Source organism: Cydia amplana, chromosome 22 (assembly GCF_948474715.1).
Source record: "Cydia amplana chromosome 22, ilCydAmpl1.1, whole genome shotgun sequence".
In the NCBI taxonomy this organism is placed as follows: Eukaryota; Metazoa; Arthropoda; class Insecta; order Lepidoptera; family Tortricidae; genus Cydia; species Cydia amplana.
This window is the reverse complement of record NC_086090.1, coordinates 6,024,749-6,043,578: the sequence shown is the minus strand read 5'-3', so window position 1 is coordinate 6,043,578 and position 18,830 is coordinate 6,024,749. Positions and strand designations below refer to the sequence as shown.

General features: G+C 43.9%; 1 protein-coding gene across 1 annotated transcript in view; it reads right to left on the bottom strand.

The window, feature by feature from the left end:
• Window positions 1–18,830, bottom strand: part of LOC134658316 (uncharacterized) — a 222,894-nt gene that overhangs the window by 9,731 nt on the left and 194,333 nt on the right. The window contains exons 20-30 of the mRNA XM_063513947.1: window positions 18,282–18,401; window positions 15,653–15,760; window positions 14,535–14,664; window positions 13,838–14,026; window positions 12,600–12,794; window positions 11,686–11,840; window positions 10,761–10,823; window positions 9,989–10,115; window positions 5,203–5,331; window positions 4,355–4,447; window positions 2,144–2,261 (exon numbers count right to left, since the gene is read on the bottom strand). Coding sequence (XP_063370017.1) covers window positions 2,144–2,261; window positions 4,355–4,447; window positions 5,203–5,331; window positions 9,989–10,115; window positions 10,761–10,823; window positions 11,686–11,840; window positions 12,600–12,794; window positions 13,838–14,026; window positions 14,535–14,664; window positions 15,653–15,760; window positions 18,282–18,401 — 1,427 coding nt within the window. The remainder of the gene's footprint in view (window positions 1–2,143; window positions 2,262–4,354; window positions 4,448–5,202; window positions 5,332–9,988; window positions 10,116–10,760; window positions 10,824–11,685; window positions 11,841–12,599; window positions 12,795–13,837; window positions 14,027–14,534; window positions 14,665–15,652; window positions 15,761–18,281; window positions 18,402–18,830) is intronic.

The following is an 18,830-nucleotide window of genomic DNA, read 5'->3' as shown; positions in this document are numbered from 1 at the left end:
TGACAATTTACAAGCGAAAAGAATCTTGCTGCACATGCAGCTGGTACAAAATTTGTGCCACAAATGCAATGAACGAGTGAATGAAAATGTATTTTGTGTGTTGGTTAATGTGTGTATCACATTAACCAATAAAATGGTGGCTATGACTGTATTCCGATAGAGGTGTCACTCATACAATGAAAGTTTCGTTCATTCCATTCGTGCCAGCTTTGTGAGTGAAATTGAATTTTTTATTTTATTTTATTCATAAGCCGTAAATTGTATGTGTACGTGTTGATGTTAGGCAATACAGTCAGAAACAATACAATTTTACCCAGTGCGTGTAGCTACATATTTTCTTACATACTTATTAACTAACAGTAAATATTCTAATAAGTAATATTCACTTAAGCTGTAGGGGAATAACTCAATGACAATTTTTTTGACTGTTGGCACAAATTTCAAGTCATTGAGTGACTTAATTTCTACGGGCAACGTATTAAACACTTTAGCAGCAACATAGATAGTGCTACGCTGGTAGATCGCTGTCGTAGCTTCTTCAAACCATCAAATAATTACTTCCTGTCCTAATTAATTATAGCGAGAGGTTCGGGACTTCGGGTGCTCGCCGATTGATGTCGGTTTTTTGCCCGCTTCAAAGGAACTTAATCGTTTATCAACGGAACACGTGAGCGTGGACGAGTGGCCTGGACGGTTAGGTAAGTTCGTGAAAATTTGGTGAACTTTCTGCCCGATGCCGATATCTCGTCTAAAACATGTACCAGGTATATCTTAGTGTACATACCGCACTGGTCGAGGTTGAGACAGTCGACCTGGCTCTTGCCGGCGCGCGGCGCGATCCTCTCGGGGAGCTCCACGTCCAGCACGCGCGCCGGCGTCTGGGACTGCTCGCGCTTGGGCACCTGCAATATGTAGCGGGTATATTGTGTACATACCGGACTGGTCGAGGTTGAGACAGTCGACCTGGCTCTTGCCGGCGCGCGGCGCGATCCTCTTGGGGAGCTCCACGTCCAGCACGCGCGCCGGCGTCTGGGACTGCTCGCGCTTGGGCACCTGCAATATGTAGCGGGTATATTGTGTACATACCGGACTGGTCGAGGTTGAGACAGTCGACCTGGCTCTTGCCGGCGCGCGGCGCGATCCTCTCGGGGAGCTCCACGTCCAGCACGCGCGCCGGCGTCTGGGACTGCTCGCGCTTGGGCACCTGCAATATGTAGCGGGTATATTGTGTACATACCGGACTGGTCGAGGTTGAGACAGTCGACCTGGCTCTTGCCGGCGCGCGGCGCGATCCTCTCGGGGAGCTCCACGTCCAGCACGCGCGCCGGCGTCTGGGACTGCTCGCGCTTGGGCACCTGCAATATGTAGCGGGTATATTGTGTACATACCGGACTGGTCGAGGTTGAGACAGTCGACCTGGCTCTTGCCGGCGCGCGGCGCGATCCTCTCGGGGAGCTCCACGTCCAGCACGCGCGCCGGCGTCTGGGACTGCTCGCGCTTGGGCACCTGCAATATGTAGCGGGTATATTGTGTACATACCGGACTGGTCGAGGTTGAGACAGTCGACCTGGCTCTTGCCGGCGCGCGGCGCGATCCTCTCGGGGAGCTCCACGTCCAGCACGCGCGCCGGCGTCTGGGACTGCTCGCGCTTGGGCACCTGCAATATGTAGCGGGTATATTGTGTACATACCGGACTGGTCGAGGTTGAGACAGTCGACCTGGCTCTTGCCGGCGCGCGGCGCGATCCTCTCGGGGAGCTCCACGTCCAGCACGCGCGCCGGCGTCTGGGACTGCTCGCGCTTGGGCACCTGCAATATGTAGCGGGTATATTGTGTACATACCGGACTGGTCGAGGTTGAGACAGTCGACCTGGCTCTTGCCGGCGCGCGGCGCGATCCTCTCGGGGAGCTCCACGTCCAGCACGCGCGCCGGCGTCTGGGACTGCTCGCGCTTGGGCACCTGCAATATGTAGCGGGTATATTGTGTACATACCGGACTGGTCGAGGTTGAGACAGTCGACCTGGCTCTTGCCGGCGCGCGGCGCGATCCTCTCGGGGAGCTCCACGTCCAGCACGCGCGCCGGCGTCTGGGACTGCTCGCGCTTGGGCACCTGCAATATGTAGCGGGTATATTGTGTACATACCGGACTGGTCGAGGTTGAGACAGTCGACCTGGCTCTTGCCGGCGCGCGGCGCGATCCTCTCGGGGAGCTCCACGTCCAGCACGCACGCAGGCGTCTGGGACTGCTCGCCCTTCGGCACCTGCAATTGTCAACAAGAAATTAACTCGTCAATCGTTTATACTTAATTGTAATCCATAAGTAAACATGGCACATGATAATATAATAATAATGATTATACTCGTATAATACTGATTGCCTTAAAAACTAGAAACTCTGCTTCCTGAATAGTGAACCTACCTACCTACGTACTTTAGGGTAAACAGCGCTACTCTCCAGAATATTAGTTGCAGGATAATTTAAATGTATTATTTAATTTTCGATTGGCCTTAACGATAAACGATTGCCACAACAGCACCAACTAACAATCTCGATAAGTTCTTCGACTCGCTAAAATTATTTCTTCTACGCTGGAGAATTTGAAACCTTGTGGCCTAACTCGAAAACTTGAACTATAAAATAAAAATAAAATAAAATAACTTTATTTAGCATCATTTAGCTCATAACTGCTTACAAATAATAAGTGATACAAGATGATCTTATCATTGTACGTAAATAACTTGTGCACATAAGTTTTTAAGGTAAATGCAATGAAACATTGAGTAAGCGTCATCTGATCCCCGTACTAGTAAAAATACTGTATCACGGTGGAACAGGATTCCCCTTGTTGTTTACAGTAATGTTTAATTATTATGAGTAGGTAACTATTATAACATGATTTTTCTTATAGTTACATATGTGGGTAAGTTAAAGTTAAACACAATAGAAAAGAATCTGTTAGAAGTAACGAACAGTTAATTCGCTCGCAACAGTCGCAACGAGGCAGAAGGTCACATGTCACTAAGGACTAGCACTAACATCAATATTTTGACGCATATTTCACAATTAGACTTTTATATTTATACATTTTTGTAATTACTTATTAAACTTTTAATCAAATTAATATTATTTGCACCAAATTTTAATGTTATATGTTATTTTTTTTTTATTTTATTCAAGAATAGTAGTATCATGTAAATTATTAGATATAAGATATGGTTATAAGATTGCTATGCCCTAACAGGGTTCATGTTTGATCCAGAAATGAAATACCTTAACACCTTGTAAAAACAACATAAAGATGCAATAAATATACTGAATACTGAACATACGACTCTCCGCCGCAACGCAACAGTGCGGATGTGCGGATACTATACAATGACACTTCACACTTCGCGACAATAAACATGGGGCTACTATGTTGCCCCCTACAGTTTACGCGCCCTCTTTTGCACGTTAGAGGGTGTGCCGTCTTATAGCCGAAATCGCAAACCTAAACTAGACAACAACAGGCCAATAATCAGTTGGCTCCTGTGCTTATTCCCTCCTCGTAAGACACACCATATAAAGTTTACTAATTTATAATTTGAACCTTATTCTACATGTAAATTAGAGCGAATTTCGTTTGTTTTAAAAAGCAATGAAACAAAAGAAATGCAACTTTATTTGGTTCATGAAAAGTTCAAATTAGGTTGCACGAATATGTACATTTAGTCTCAGGAAGATACTGAAAGTTTCTGGATTCTGAAATATGAGACGACTTATTTTTAGGGTTCCGTACCTCAAAAGGATAAAACGGAACCCTAATAGGATCACTCGTGCGTCTGTCTGTCCGTCCGTCTGTCACAGCCTATTTTCTCCGAAACTACTGGACCAATTAAGTTGAAATTTGGGACACATATGTAAGTTTGTGGCCCAAAGATGGACGTGTAACGTGTGTAAATAAATGAATTTTAAATATGGAGGCCATTTTTGGGGGGTAAATGAGAAAATGAGAAAATAAAGTTTTTCAAACTATATCGTGTTACATATCAAATGAAAGAGCTCATTGTAAGGATTTAAAATATAATTATTATAATTTTAAGATTAATAGTTAATAGCAGTTATTCAAGAAAATAGGCAAAAAATGACCCCCTTATCTCCGAAACCACTGGGTCTAAAATTTTGAAAAAAATACACAAAATAGTTCTTTACCTATAGATGACAGAAAAACCTATTAGAAATGTGCGGTCAAGCGTGAGTCGGACTTAATGTACGGAACCCTTGGAACGCGAGTCCGACTCGCACTTGGCCGGTTTTTTCTAAGTGGCCAGTCCAGGAATTTTCAGTATGCCCTAAGTGCCAGTTTAAACTAACCTTGGGTTCGTTCATGAAGTAAATGCGTCCGGAGGGGCTCTCCTCGTGATGCTTAACTCGCACCGGGAACTCCACGCGGTTGTCCTTGAACGCCTGTAAAACACGATAAGAGTAAATAAACCAGGCACACCACCATGCCAAGCAAAAATGAAATGTATGATTAAGGCGAATTAGGTCCAGAGTCCGGGGTACAAATGAAAATAGGAAAGTAAATGAGAACTTGGAAATATCCCACTTATAGGTAACCATTTACCGCATACAAAGCCATAAATGGCGGATATGATATTCAACTCTATTGAGAGCTATTAAAGTTCAAATTTAAACAAATATTTTTATTACATACAGCAGGGCTTAACTCTCGCACCTCGCGATTCGCAGGAAAAACGTATCGAAAGAGGGAAACTAATAAATTTAATTTTGATTTTAAACTGAAAATATAAAACAGTCCAGTCCAGTGTGACACCACCAGTTTGGTACTGACATAAACGCTATCGAGAACGTAACTTACTTTCTATGCATCTCGCTCGTACTCGCATATTAGTGCCAGCGAGATATATACAAAGTTAATTACGTAGACGTGAGCGTATATATCAGTTTTGACACTGTCAGTGACTCATGGTACGGGTACAGATGATACAAATTAAGGCAAAGTTAAGGCGAAAACACACTTATCCCACGTACGCAACGTATGCAATGCTTTATGACATCTGAACCCTGAAAGTTAGAAACATACTACAACGCCAACGCCATCTAGCCGAGCATAGGCCAAACGTGTGTGCGCCATCCTTAAACTTGATCCATCTTATACGGAGTTACACATGTATTTGCTCGTACTTGGACATACATACCTCGAACTTGAACATGGGTTGGGACCCGGACTTGGTGACAGGCACCAGGTTCCCGCTGAACTCCAGGAACACCTCCTTGCTGTCCAGGAACTTGACCGACGTGGAGTGAGCCACCTCCGTGTAGTGCTCCTGTTGCAGAATAAGCTATTATTAATAAAAGATTGCAGGCATTAGCATCAGCAGAGCGGGAAAAGCTCTTGAGTAGTTGACAGATCTTCTCTAGGGGGTAATTGCACAAAAGATTCCTATGGGTCGAAGTGTATCCGCAAGGGTCCTCGGAAACAATAAGATAAGATAGCATCAGCAGAGCCTTACGATGTTAAGATTATCTTAAGAACTAGCGACCCGCCCCGGCTTCGCACGGGTTAACAAATTATACATAAAACTTCCTTTTGAATCACTCTTATATCTATTCAAAAAAACCGCATCAAAATCCGTTGCCTAGTTTTAAAGATCTAAGCATACATAGGGCAGACAGACAGCGTGAAGCGACTTTGTTTTATACTATGTAGTGAACATTGTAGGTAGGTACTTAGCATCAGCAAAGGCTTACGATGTTAAGATTATCTTAAGAATGAATTGAATTGAGTTTATGTTGATATTAACCAACACCCATGTTGTTGTTGTAAGATAAAACATCTTACAAGATACAGAATTATTGTTTTACCCTATTTTTTCAATTATATAAACAGTTTAATTTCTTTATTTTTTATATGTACCTATGTAGGTAATTAGCAAAACAATTTCAACATACTCATACTTAAACCGTGTTTAGAAATAAAGTACTTATTTACTCGGACACGCTGTAAAATTACTCACCAACACGAATTAGTTTTCCATTACTTTAAAACTTTATTACAAAATAAGAAAAGTTTAAAAGATGGTCTTAATGCCTGACGAGTTTTTTAATTAGTAACGGTACAGAGAACAAATGAACAAAGAGTACTACTGTTATTACAGTCACAACAATAATATATAACAGTGTCATATCACTATGTTATTATCAGTAATGTTCCAAACACTAGACAACCGACATACGTGAGAGTTCATTTAAATATTCCTTATTGGAATTAAACCTATTAGCGTTTTATAGGCCACGTTAATGAATTTGTATATTAGCTTAGTTTAGGAAAATTTCTAATCTTCGATACGATTGTAACGTTCACGTAATAAATCTTCTATCATTGATTTTTTTCGAGACAGTTACCGTCAAGATCGAATCTAACACCTAGTAAGTAAGTAAGTAAGTAAGTGTTTTACTTGTAAATATAGGTAGAATTACAGTGGTGGTCAGTTTATAATATGTACAGTTTCACTATATTTTGCCAAACGGCGTACAAAAACACTGAACTTAATACTAGCAACTAAACTATCATGCTCACCGAGTACGAGTAATAATCTAATCCTACTTACAGCTATGATAATTATTTCAACTATTTCAATCCTATTTCAACTTGTAAACATACCTAGGGCCTATTGCATAACATTTTACAACTCATAATACAAGCGAACGCCTCTTTTCATTCCCTTTTATTAGAAAGAGACTTCCGCTTGTATTATGAGTTGTAAAATGTTATGCAATAGGCCCCTGGGGCCCGTTTCTCAAAAGCTTGTAACTTGTAATACAAGCGGATGTCACTTTTTGACAGCTTTGGTTAGAAAGCGACTCCCACTTGTATTACAAGTTATATACAAGCTTTTGAGAAACGGGCCCCTGCTGTTGCTATAGAGCAGTGGTTCCTAACCTGGGGGTAATTACCCCCGTGGGGGTAAAACTGGTATTTTACGGGGGTAATAAGCTAACCTAATATAACAATACAACAAACGTACACGTTTTATTTTTTATTACCTACCATTGGGAGGAGGGGTAAAATCAGGTTCCCTAGTTAGTCATAGGGGTGACCGGACTGAAAACGTTAGGAACCACTGCTATAGAGTCTCGTATGCGTATCTTGTATCTTCAGTGATCGGACTAGCGGCCTGCCTTCCAGGGCGTCTAAACGTTTGCCGAGCCCAGACTTAATGGTTCCGAATTAACTTCCTAAAGCCCAAGGTCCTACCTATAGTACTTCTTCAGTTTGATGAAATTTAAACCATAAATTCAATTGAAACAGAGTTGCATTTCTTTTCTATCGTTAAATTTTCTAACAAATAAAAATCTACTCTATTCCCTGCACCATAGGTTCAAATTTCAGTGAGAAATTTCGGGTTTTGCATTTGTATGACTGGGCTAGGCTAGGAGGTTAAGTGGTTTCACGGCTATAGCCACGGCGTCAGCCACGAAGATTTTAGTATAAACCCATATTTTTAGTATAATCATACCTGCTGCAACAGAGTCTCGTACGCGTATCTGTCGGTGATGTACAGGACCAGCAGCCTGCCTTCCAGCGCGTCCAGCCGCTTGCCCAGCACCACGATGCGGACCTCGAACGGCACCAGCAACATCTCCCTGCGTGAAACAATCAAATAAACATACCTGCTGCAGCAGAGTCTCGTACGCGTATCTATCGGTGATGTACAGCACCAGCAGCCTGCCTTCCAGCGCGTCCAGCCGCTTGCCCAGCACCACGATGCGGACCTCGAACGGCACCAGCAACATCTCCCTGCGTGAAACAATCAAATAAACATACCTGTTGAAGCAGAGTCTCGTACGCGTATCTATCGGTGATGTACAGCACCAGCAGCCTGCCTTCCAGCGCGTCCAGCCGCTTGCCCAGCACCACGATGCGGACCTCGAACGGCACCAGCAACATCTCCCTGCGTGTAACAATCAAATAAACATACCTGCTGCAACAGAGTCTCGTACGCGTATCTGTCGGTGATGTACAGCACCAGCAGCCTGCCTTCCAGCGCGTCCAGCCGCTTGCCCAGCACCACGATGCGGACCTCGAACGGCACCAGCAACATCTCCCTGCGTGAAACAATCAAATAAACATACCTGCTGCAACAGAGTCTCGTACGCGTATCTGTCGGTGATGTACAGCACCAGCAGCCTGCCTTCCAGCGCGTCCAGCCGCTTGCCCAGCACCACGATGCGGACCTCGAACGGCACCAGCAACATCTCCCTGCGTGTAACAATCAAATAAACATACCTGCTGCAGCAGAGTCTCGTACGCGTATCTGTCGGTGATGTACAGCACCAGCAGCCTGCCTTCCAGCGCGTCCAGCCGCTTGCCCAGCACCACGATGCGGACCTCGAACGGCACCAGCAACATCTCCCTGCGTGAGACAATCAAATACACATACCTGCTGCAGCAGAGTCTCGTACGCGTATCTGTCGGTGATGTACAGCACCAGCAGCCTGCCTTCCAGCGCGTCCAGCCGCTTGCCCAGCACCACGATGCGGACCTCGAACGGCACCAGCAACATCTCCCTGCGTGTAACAATCAAATAAACATACCTGCTGCAGCAGAGTCTCGTACGCGTATCTGTCGGTGATGTACAGCACCAGCAGCCTGCCTTCCAGCGCGTCCAGCCGCTTGCCCAGCACCACGATGCGGACCTCGAATGGCACCAGCAACATCTCCCTGCGTGAGACAATCAAATAAACATACCTGCTGCAACAGAGTCTCGTACGCGTATCTATCGGTGATGTACAGCACCAGCAGCCTGCCTTCCAGCGCGTCCAGCCGCTTGTCCAGCACCACGATGCGGACCTCGAACGGCACCAGCAACATCTCCCTGCGTGTAACAATCAAATAAACATACCTGCTGCAGCAGAGTCTCGTACGCGTATCTATCGGTGATGTACAGCACCAGCAGCCTGCCTTCCAGCGCGTCCAGCCGCTTGCCCAGCACCACGATGCGGACCTCGAATGGCACCAGCAACATCTCCCTGCGTGTAACAATCAAATAAACATACCTGCTGCAGCAGAGTCTCGTACGTGTATCTGTCGGTGATGTACAGCACCAGCAGCCTGCCTTCCAGCGCGTCCAGCCGCTTGCCCAGCACCACGATGCGGACCTCGAACGGCACCAGCAACATCTCCCTGCGTGAGACAATCAAATACACATACCTGCTGCAGCAGAGTCTCGTACGCGTATCTGTCGGTGATGTACAGCACCAGCAGCCTGCCTTCCAGCGCGTCCAGCCGCTTGCCCAGCACCACGATGCGGACCTCGAACGGCACCAGCAACATCTCCCTGCGTGTAACAATCAAATAAACATACCTGCTGCAGCAGAGTCTCGTACGCGTATCTGTCGGTGATGTACAGCACCAGCAGCCTGCCTTCCAGCGCGTCCAGCCGCTTGCCCAGCACCACGATGCGGACCTCGAATGGCACCAGCAACATCTCCCTGCGTGAGACAATCAAATAAACATACCTGCTGCAACAGAGTCTCGTACGCGTATCTATCGGTGATGTACAGCACCAGCAGCCTGCCTTCCAGCGCGTCCAGCCGCTTGTCCAGCACCACGATGCGGACCTCGAACGGCACCAGCAACATCTCCCTGCGTGTAACAATCAAATAAACATACCTGCTGCAGCAGAGTCTCGTACGCGTATCTATCGGTGATGTACAGCACCAGCAGCCTGCCTTCCAGCGCGTCCAGCCGCTTGCCCAGCACCACGATGCGGACCTCGAACGGCACCAGCAACATCTCCCTGCGTGAAACAATCAAATAAACATACCTGCTGCAGCAGAGTCTCGTACGCGTATCTATCGGTGATGTACAGCACCAGCAGCCTGCCTTCCAGCGCGTCCAGCCGCTTGCCCAGCACCACGATGCGGACCTCGAACGGCACCAGCAACATCTCCCTGCGTCCAACAATCAAATAAACATACCTGCTGCAGCAGAGTCTCGTACGCGTATCTGTCGGTGATGTACAGCACCAGCAGCCTGCCTTCCAGCGCGTCCAGCCGCTTGCCCAGCACCACGATGCGGACCTCGAACGGCACCAGCAACATCTCCCTGCGTGAGACAATCAAACATTAGAGAAAATACTGCTATACAACATAAATGACAGACTAAGAGACACTCTTTGAAACTGACACGGATGCAGAGTATTAGCAAACCCAGACGACACTTCCTATCTAACCGCGTAGTGAAAGTGTGGAACAGTTTGCCCGAGTCAGTGATCAGTGCACCCTCGATAAACTCTTTTAAAAACAAACTCGATGAACACTTTCGTAGACTACACAAGTGGACATTGATGTGCACGTATCAGCTTTAAGCTGCCTGTGCATTCACATATAATAATAATATTATCATCATCTTCCTCGCGTTGTCCCGGCATTTTGCCACGGCTCATGGAAGCCTGGGGTCCGCTTGGTAACTAACAATAATAACATTATAAGAGGAGTTATTTGTATTATATTATAAGAGGAGTTTTTGTATGAATGAAGAGTAATTTGTTTACTTATTTAACACTTTGACTGCCAAAGACGTCAACAGACGCACGGCTTCAGCCTAATATCAACCTTCGTGCATTCCGACAAGGTTCACGATGATGCGGCGCACACGATAGGCTTGGGCGTTCAAAGGGTTAAATGCTAATATACTATGTATTATATATCATCTTGGAGATCTTGCAAATAAAATATAAAAGTTACTTACTTGTACAGTTCAGTCGCCAATTTGGTGGCGTCGCTGACATTCTGGCAGTTCATCAACCAGAATCTGAAATAAAATGCCTAGTTACTACTAAATTAAAATCAATTAATTATATCGTAGTTAGATAAATTATAATATTTTCAGCTAAGCAAAAACTTGAAAAAAGAGTTGAATGTAGAGGTATTAGTAGTTAGAAATCCCCCGTTCATCAGTCATAAATGCCCCCATAAACCTGCTCCACAATCTCTCTGCTTTGCCTTAAGGTTGACTGGTAGACAATGCTTTTGGCATTAAGTCCACATTTTGTACGATAAGTTTTTCTTTTGTGCGATAAAGATTAAATAAATGAATAAATAAACGCGCCACACAGCGGAATATAGCAGTCAGATAATTTACATGGATTGTGGTCCTTTAGTTGTTGACATAAGGTTAGTTTCTCTTGGCAAACGTACCTGGCCGAGACGGTGGTAGTGAACGATCCGCAGTCATCAGTGACCGTGAGGGGGGTTGAGCCGGTGACGTCCTCCCACACGGCGCGCGCCTGCCCGCCCATGATGGAGCACAGCAGTCGAAGGGTTGACGTGGATTGTTTGTCATGGTAGCACAGAATAAATAATAGTACTAGGTACAGGACTCACTCTCTAACAAAACGCGTCTGTTACGATCAGAACAGATATGGCCGCTAGGTGGCGACAGCGCCACGCGCGGCTTATGGCTTTCCCCAAAATTGGGGCGGAACGGATGTACTTTTAGCTACCTGTAGCAAAGCGACGAAATCGCGGAGTGAGCCACGCCTGGTGGTAGTAAAGAAATCCCCCGTTCATCAGTGATAAACGCCCCCATAAACGCGCCATACAGCGGAATACAGCAGTCATAATTAGTTGTTGTTGTTGTTGACATAAGGTTTAGTTTCTCTTGGCAAACGTACCTGGCCGAGACGGTGGTAGTGAACGATCCGCAGTCATCAGTGACCGTTAGGGGGGTTGAGCCGGTGACGTCCTCCCACACGGCGCGCGCCTGCCCGCCCATGATGGAGCACAGCAGTCGCAGGGTTGACGTGGATTGTTTCTCGTGGGGTCCATTCTGAAAGATCATAAGATAAGATAAGATTATTAATATCTTTGTATTTTTCTGCTAGAAGGTGTAGAGTACGTAACGCCTGTGAGATGCTCTTGTAAGTTTTACTTGCGTACATAAGTAGGAACAAAACTACTTTACTTACGAAAGTAAAACTTACAAGTGTATATCGGGATCAGTCAGTCAGATCAGAGAGTCAGAGAGTCAGATGGTCAGTTAATCTAATAGTTATCTGTTGTATTTTTCTGCTGGGAGGAGTAGAGTTAGGATTTGGAGTAATTTTAAAACTATTTACTACTACACATTCCAACTTAAGGATGGTATTCCATCTGTCCAATATCTTGGTCCAATGTGTATTTGCGTTTCAAATTTTGCTTATTAAGAGAGTGAGACGCAATTAGGGTTACCAGATCCAAATTTAGAATTTCCTGACAATATTCCTGATTTGCGAAACTTTTTCCCGATTCTCGTATCGGCGGGCGAAGGGGGGGTCTAGCCGTATGCGATATCTATGTTTAAATTTGAATAATGTACGTCTTTAGGTACACATTGTTAATTCACTAAAATTCCTGACATTTTCGTATTCCGGCCGCATTCCTGACAAACGGCCAAAATTCCTGACATGTCAGGAAAATTCCTGAAGTCTGATAAGTTGATAACCCTAGATGCAATGTACATTGGACAAATAAATTGGAGTTTTGTATAATGTAATTAAAATGTACCGTGCTAGAACACATGTATACTCTGGCAGGTGTATGTGTGTACCTCGGTCTTGGGCAGCGGAGATGTGAGCGTGATGGAGCGATGGAACTTCCTCCGTCTCGGTTCCACAGTAATAACTGGCGCCACGGCGACGTGTCGCGGCAACGTGCGCTTGCACAGAGCGGCCGGTGCACCGTGCGCTTGCACGCCGACGCGGATGCGTTTTGTGAGCGCTTGTGGTGGGAACAGCGCTTGGACCTGGGGAAAACATTAATACATTATTAACCTCCTTATTCATACCACTTAGCAGACTTCTGTTAATTGTATCTCTTTCTAACAAACAAAAAATTCAATATGACGGCCAAAAGATTATCAAACGGCTTGTTATATTTGACAGACATTTATGAATAACGCCAAAACTAAAATAATAACTTTAAGGCCCTGGTCTCCTATAAACGCCATCGGCCGGTACAGCGTCTGCGTCACGATACTTACTATAGAGATGTACTGTTGTGGTCTGTTTTAGACGTCGACGTCAGCGTCTTTTTTGTTCAAAAACGTTGACGCTGACGCCAGACGCCGCGTACAGCATAAAATAGGAGACCAGGGCCTAACGGCCATTGTAACAGTGTTTGTAGTGCTTTCGAAGCTGGGTTAGAATCCCAGTATTCTCGTCATTCTTTCCCATTTTTTCATGGTCTTGGATTTTTCGCTTTTACTATATGTCGCTTTTACCTGTGGTATATGGGAGCTGGACACAGTGTCGCCCTCTGGCCGGATGATTTGTGTACTTCTTGTCGTACACGTGAAACGACAGCCAAGTAATGCGGGAAGAAGTGATGATTCTGGTGACTCGTTCGCCATTCACGTCTAATATTAGCCCACTTCCCACTAGATGTCGCTAGTCTATGCTTAGTTTAGATACCTGTGGTATATGGGAGCTGGACACAGTGTCGCCCTCTGGCCGGATGATGTGGACTTCTTGTCGTACGCGGGACACGACAGCCAAGTAATGCGGGAAGAAGTGATGATTCTGGTGACTCGTTCGCCATTCACGTCTAATATTAGCCCACTTCCCACTAGATGTCGCTAGTCTATGCTTAGTTTAGATACCTGTGGTATATGGGAGCTGGACACAGTGTCGCCCTCTGGCCGGATGATGTGGACTTCTTGTCGTACGCGGGACACGACAGCCAAGTAATGCGGGAAGAAGTGATGATTCTGGTCACGCGTTCGCCATTCTCGTCTAATGTTAGCCCACTTCCCACTAGATGTCGCTAGTTTATGCTTAGTTTAGATACCTGTGGTATATGGGAGCTGGACACAGTGCCGCCCTCTGGCCCGATGATGTGCACCTCTTGTCGTACACGTGAAACGACAGCCAAGTAATGCGGGAAGTCGCAGGTGATGATTCTGGTCACTCGTTCGCCATTTTCGCCCAGTGTTTCGCCAGAAGTGCCGTGCTCAAGTCGTTCGCGATGTAACGCTTCCTGTATGGGAATGCAATGGTTAAAAACGTTCTTTGTTCTGATTATATTACAAGTATTAAATAAGTACTTGAAAAAACAACAGTCAAAATTAAACTCCACAACGTGTCAAAGTAAAATGAACTCTGCTAACCAGTGTTATAGTGTGGTCATTCCTCCTGCCACGCCTTTCCTATGTTTAAATTACACGTGTCGGAGTAATTTGAGTTCTATTACCAATCTAATAGAGTTGTCATTATTGTGCTGCAGTTAGTGGTCTTGGCCACATAGTGTCGGTGTCTAAACTTAACGTACCGAAGTGATTTGAGCTGTATTGTCTGAACCTTAGGGTTCTTTATTGTACAATTATTGTAAATTAAAAGGCGGTTATCACACCGGATACTATTCATACGTCGCTTCGATGTTGAGCGAGACAACGCTATGCGCGTATTATAGCGACATCCCGCTCGACGTGCGAATCGCATCCAGTGTGATAACCGCAAAAGTGTTGAACAAATGTGAGTTCTATTACCTGTATCATAGGGTTGTCATTATTGTGCAGATAGTGGTCCTGCCACGTGTCGCCGGTGTCTGATCGTAGGATGACGATCTCTCGCTCTTTGCACGACGATGTGAAGATAGGCACCTCGATTATTACTGGCCTGTAAAAATAATCTCTCGGATCAAAATTGAATTCTAAATGTATAAGATTAAGGTCGTTTATTTGTTGCCAAATTTAGACCCTGGGAGTTTAGGGGATATATTCGGTTTAAGAACCTTTAAGAGGCAACAAGAGTGGTCATTTCTCCATACAAACGTACTCGACTGTTTCCTCCGTGGGTTTTGAAGCTAGAGCAATGATTTTTTCAACACAGATTAATATTGTCAATATCTGTGTCGGACCGTTTTGCTTTTTTTGATATTTTTGGTTTTTACGGCGCTAGAGCCCCTCAAAAATGGCCAACATGGCCTAATTCAAAACGGTCCAAAAATTCAAAACGGTCCAGGCAAAAAAGCAAAACGGTCCGACACAGATAATTTCATAATCATTTAGATTTCCAAATTTGGTTACGATTGGTTAAGTTTTGGAGGAGGAAACAGTCGAGTACGAAACCTCGATTTCTGAGATTTTTACGCAGGATTTTTCGCCTGTCCTTATCGCACTAGTTTTAGGAGCCGCTTCCGTTAGCGAGACGGGTATATTTACCTAAAATATTTAAATCTCAGCTCCTGTTTCGTCAAGTTATATCATAATGAACTCGCTATGCGAAGGACGTAGGAGCTATTGACCAATGAAAATGAGTAAGGCCTCGGCCTCTGATTGAAGCCACAGACACAGCGTCACCCGGAGACCGAGACCTAAAGCTTTGGTTTCCTCCGAAAGCGGTGCCGTCATATAGCGGCCTTCTCCATACAAATACTACGACATCCATATATAGCCGTATTATTTAGTATGGAAACGGCCGCTATATGACGGCACCGCTATCCTAGGAAAACCGATCTTAAGTGTACGACCTGAGTAACGAGTGTCCAGCTGAGCATTTCTGGCGCGGGCAGAGTGTTAGGCGGCGTCATTGCGCTGGCTAACGATTTCATTAATCGAACATCCAAAACGAACGTAAGAAAGTACAATAATCTCGGCATACTTACGCCAAGAACTTGGCGCCCTGCGGCTGCAGCTCGAGCAGGCGCGACGCCAGCGCCTCGCCCTCCATCAGCGGCGGCGGCGCCGCGGCCGGCGCGCGCCGCGTCGCGGCTCTGGAACAACCATAGGGATGACACATGTTGAATTTTATAACTAGATCTACCTATATCTATTTTATAAATCTATCTATCTAATACCTTTAAACGAGCAATTCTTGTTTATTTATTTATTTATTTATCTAATACCTTTAAACGAGCAATTCTTGTTTATTTATTTATTTATTTATTTATATATATATTTCGGCGATCTCGGAAACGGCTCTAATGATTTCGATGAAATTTGGTATATGGGGGTTTTCGGGGGCAAAAAATCGATCTAGCTAGGTCTTATCTCTGGGAAAACGCTCATTTTTGAGTTTTTATATGTTTACCGAGCGAAGCTCGGTCTACTAGATATTAGATAGAAAACGAGCAATTTATCACAATCGTTTTATAGTGTCGAAGAATATTTGACCTCTAAATATTTATAAGTAGTTAAATGAATACAAAATAATGTTAATAGTAAAATAATATAAATAATAATAGCAGTAAACAATGTTGCAATAATTGACTTGTAAATTAAATTAAATTATGTTTTTCTCAAATGTTTGAATATGAAAATTGTATATTTATCTACCTATAATGTAGATTAGTCATGTAAGCCTGACCTGTAATTTATATTATTAATAAAATATGAGTATTAGTATCACAATACATTGGAAACTTAAAAAATATATGGGAATAAAAAAAATACAAGTCCTTAAAGTTTCAAAAAATATTTTTTTTACTTCCAAAGGAAGTAGTTGAAGTTAGTTTATATCGATATCATCAGCTCTCATTTTAGATTGCTACACATGTTCCTACAAACATTATACAACTCGAGATCAATAAGCCGATTGATATTTCCGTTCGACCGTTATATTTCAACTCCACTTCCACGTAATTTCCCAATCAAGATAACCTTCATAACCATTACACATTTGTTGAAATACTAGCTAATAATAAACAAACAATGCATTAGCATATGAATCACACATCGAGCCGAATCATTGCAGCTTTGGGCGTCTGCCATGTAAAACGTTTGTTGTGTAACAATGATATTATATAGGTAACCAATAGATAGGTTATACTCATACTTGAGGAGTACAAAAAATACTTCCGTATTTATTTCTGTGCCTACGAAGAAATCTGTTATTTTTAATTAATTTTCTCATTCCATCCATCTTTGTCACACTCGTTATTAAACATAAGGTCGTCTCTTTCTCTTTCGGTGTGCGGGAGCTCATTGTTGTGTAAACGATAATGCTTCTTGATAACTTTAATTAGCTCGGTTGCAAATCAACAAGTGCAAACAAGTCGTGATATGGGCTATGGTTGGTCATCTTCTAATAATGGCTATGTGCAAAGTACTAGGCGTTTCGAGCGCGCTGTAGAAATGAGCGCGTTGTAAAGTATTGATACAGTTGGTACTATGCAGCTTGATCCCCATCTACAGATATAAATTGACACCATAAAAAAATCAGCCAACAGACGAGTTATAGATCTCGAAAAAAAGCAGGGCGCCACCACTGTCATCACTACATAGTATAAAACAAAGTCGCTTCCCTGTCTGTCTGTCTGTCTGTCTGTATGCTTAGATCTTTAAAAGTACGCAACTGATTTTGATGCGGTTTTTTTAATAGATAGAATGATTCAAGAGGAAGGTTTATTTATAATTTGTTAACCCGTGCGAAGCCGGGGCGGGTCGCTAGTTATTAATATGACACAGTAACATTTGCAAAGCAGCAATATTGAGTAAAACAGAAAGACATTGAAATTTCTACGCTGTTGTTTTAGCTCCTATAAACGCCACTTGCAGTTTGTACCATCCAGGGTTAGCCACTAACTCGGAGTTATCCGTTAACATAGGGTTAAATTGTACTGGTAACTCGGGGTTTAACCGGTTAACCCCGAGTTAGTGGCTAACCCTAGATGGCGCAAGTGACCACAAGTATCACGATCAGGTAATGTTTATCGAAACATCAAGAAAAGTTTTTGTGTTACAGGTACCAATAAGCATGAAACCTCGTTTTGTATACGAGTTACTCAGTTACATACAAAGATATTTTGAGCACAATCTATTCAATTGGCAGAGTAATTTAACAATCCTGCTGCAGTATATTTGCAATACAATTGCACAATACAATATCCATGCACGTGATACGTTGTGCGCAGCTAGTCTACAATGACATGCTATTGTCAACAGGTACCCCTGGCTAGTAACTTGATCGACTAAAGTAACTCTGATTTGACTGCCTAATCCCTCCGTACATGACTGTGGTGCCGCCATAGTGGGTGTCGGACGTAGGTATTGCTTATTTCACAGACTTACAATTAAACAGTCGGTAGCTGCCAAATAGTATAAAGATGTCGTCTCACGAAAGTTCATATTTTCACCAACTAGTGCGTGGCTTGTATTTCCCCCACCACCAACTTTGTACATAGATTCTGAACTGCCTATACGTGCTCATGAATATAACAGCATCAGACGGGATAACTACCAACAGTTTAGCTTTCTTGGATGATCACGAACTTGTATATTTGTGCATATGCTTACCGGCATGTAACTCGGGTAGGGGCCGCGCAGGCCGCGGGCGGGACGACGATGCGCACGCCGCCGCGCCGCTTGGCTTTCATGGCCCCGCCGCGCGCGTCCACCACGAACGACACCAGGAATCTGGAATTAGAATATTTATTTATTTAAACTTTATTGCACAATACACAAAAATAATGTACAAATGGCGGACTTAATGCCTAATGGCATTCTCTACCAGTCAACCATCGGGCCAAACAGAGACATGTAAAATTGGTGCAAGGAGAAAAAGGAATTTAATTATTAGAACTTAGTAAACAACTAAACAATTAATAATTCTGATAAACTACATGTAGAATACACAAATAAAAACACTAGAATATATATAAATAATATACTACTACATATTTCATACATACTCATAATATATAATATAATGATGAACGCTACTCGAACTCTTGTTTCAGCAGATACTTATGTAGCAACCGCTTGAAAGCTAACTTGCTCGGCTATATTGATATTACTTATTATCTATTTTCAGAACGAACTCGTGAATTGTAGTTACAAGTACCA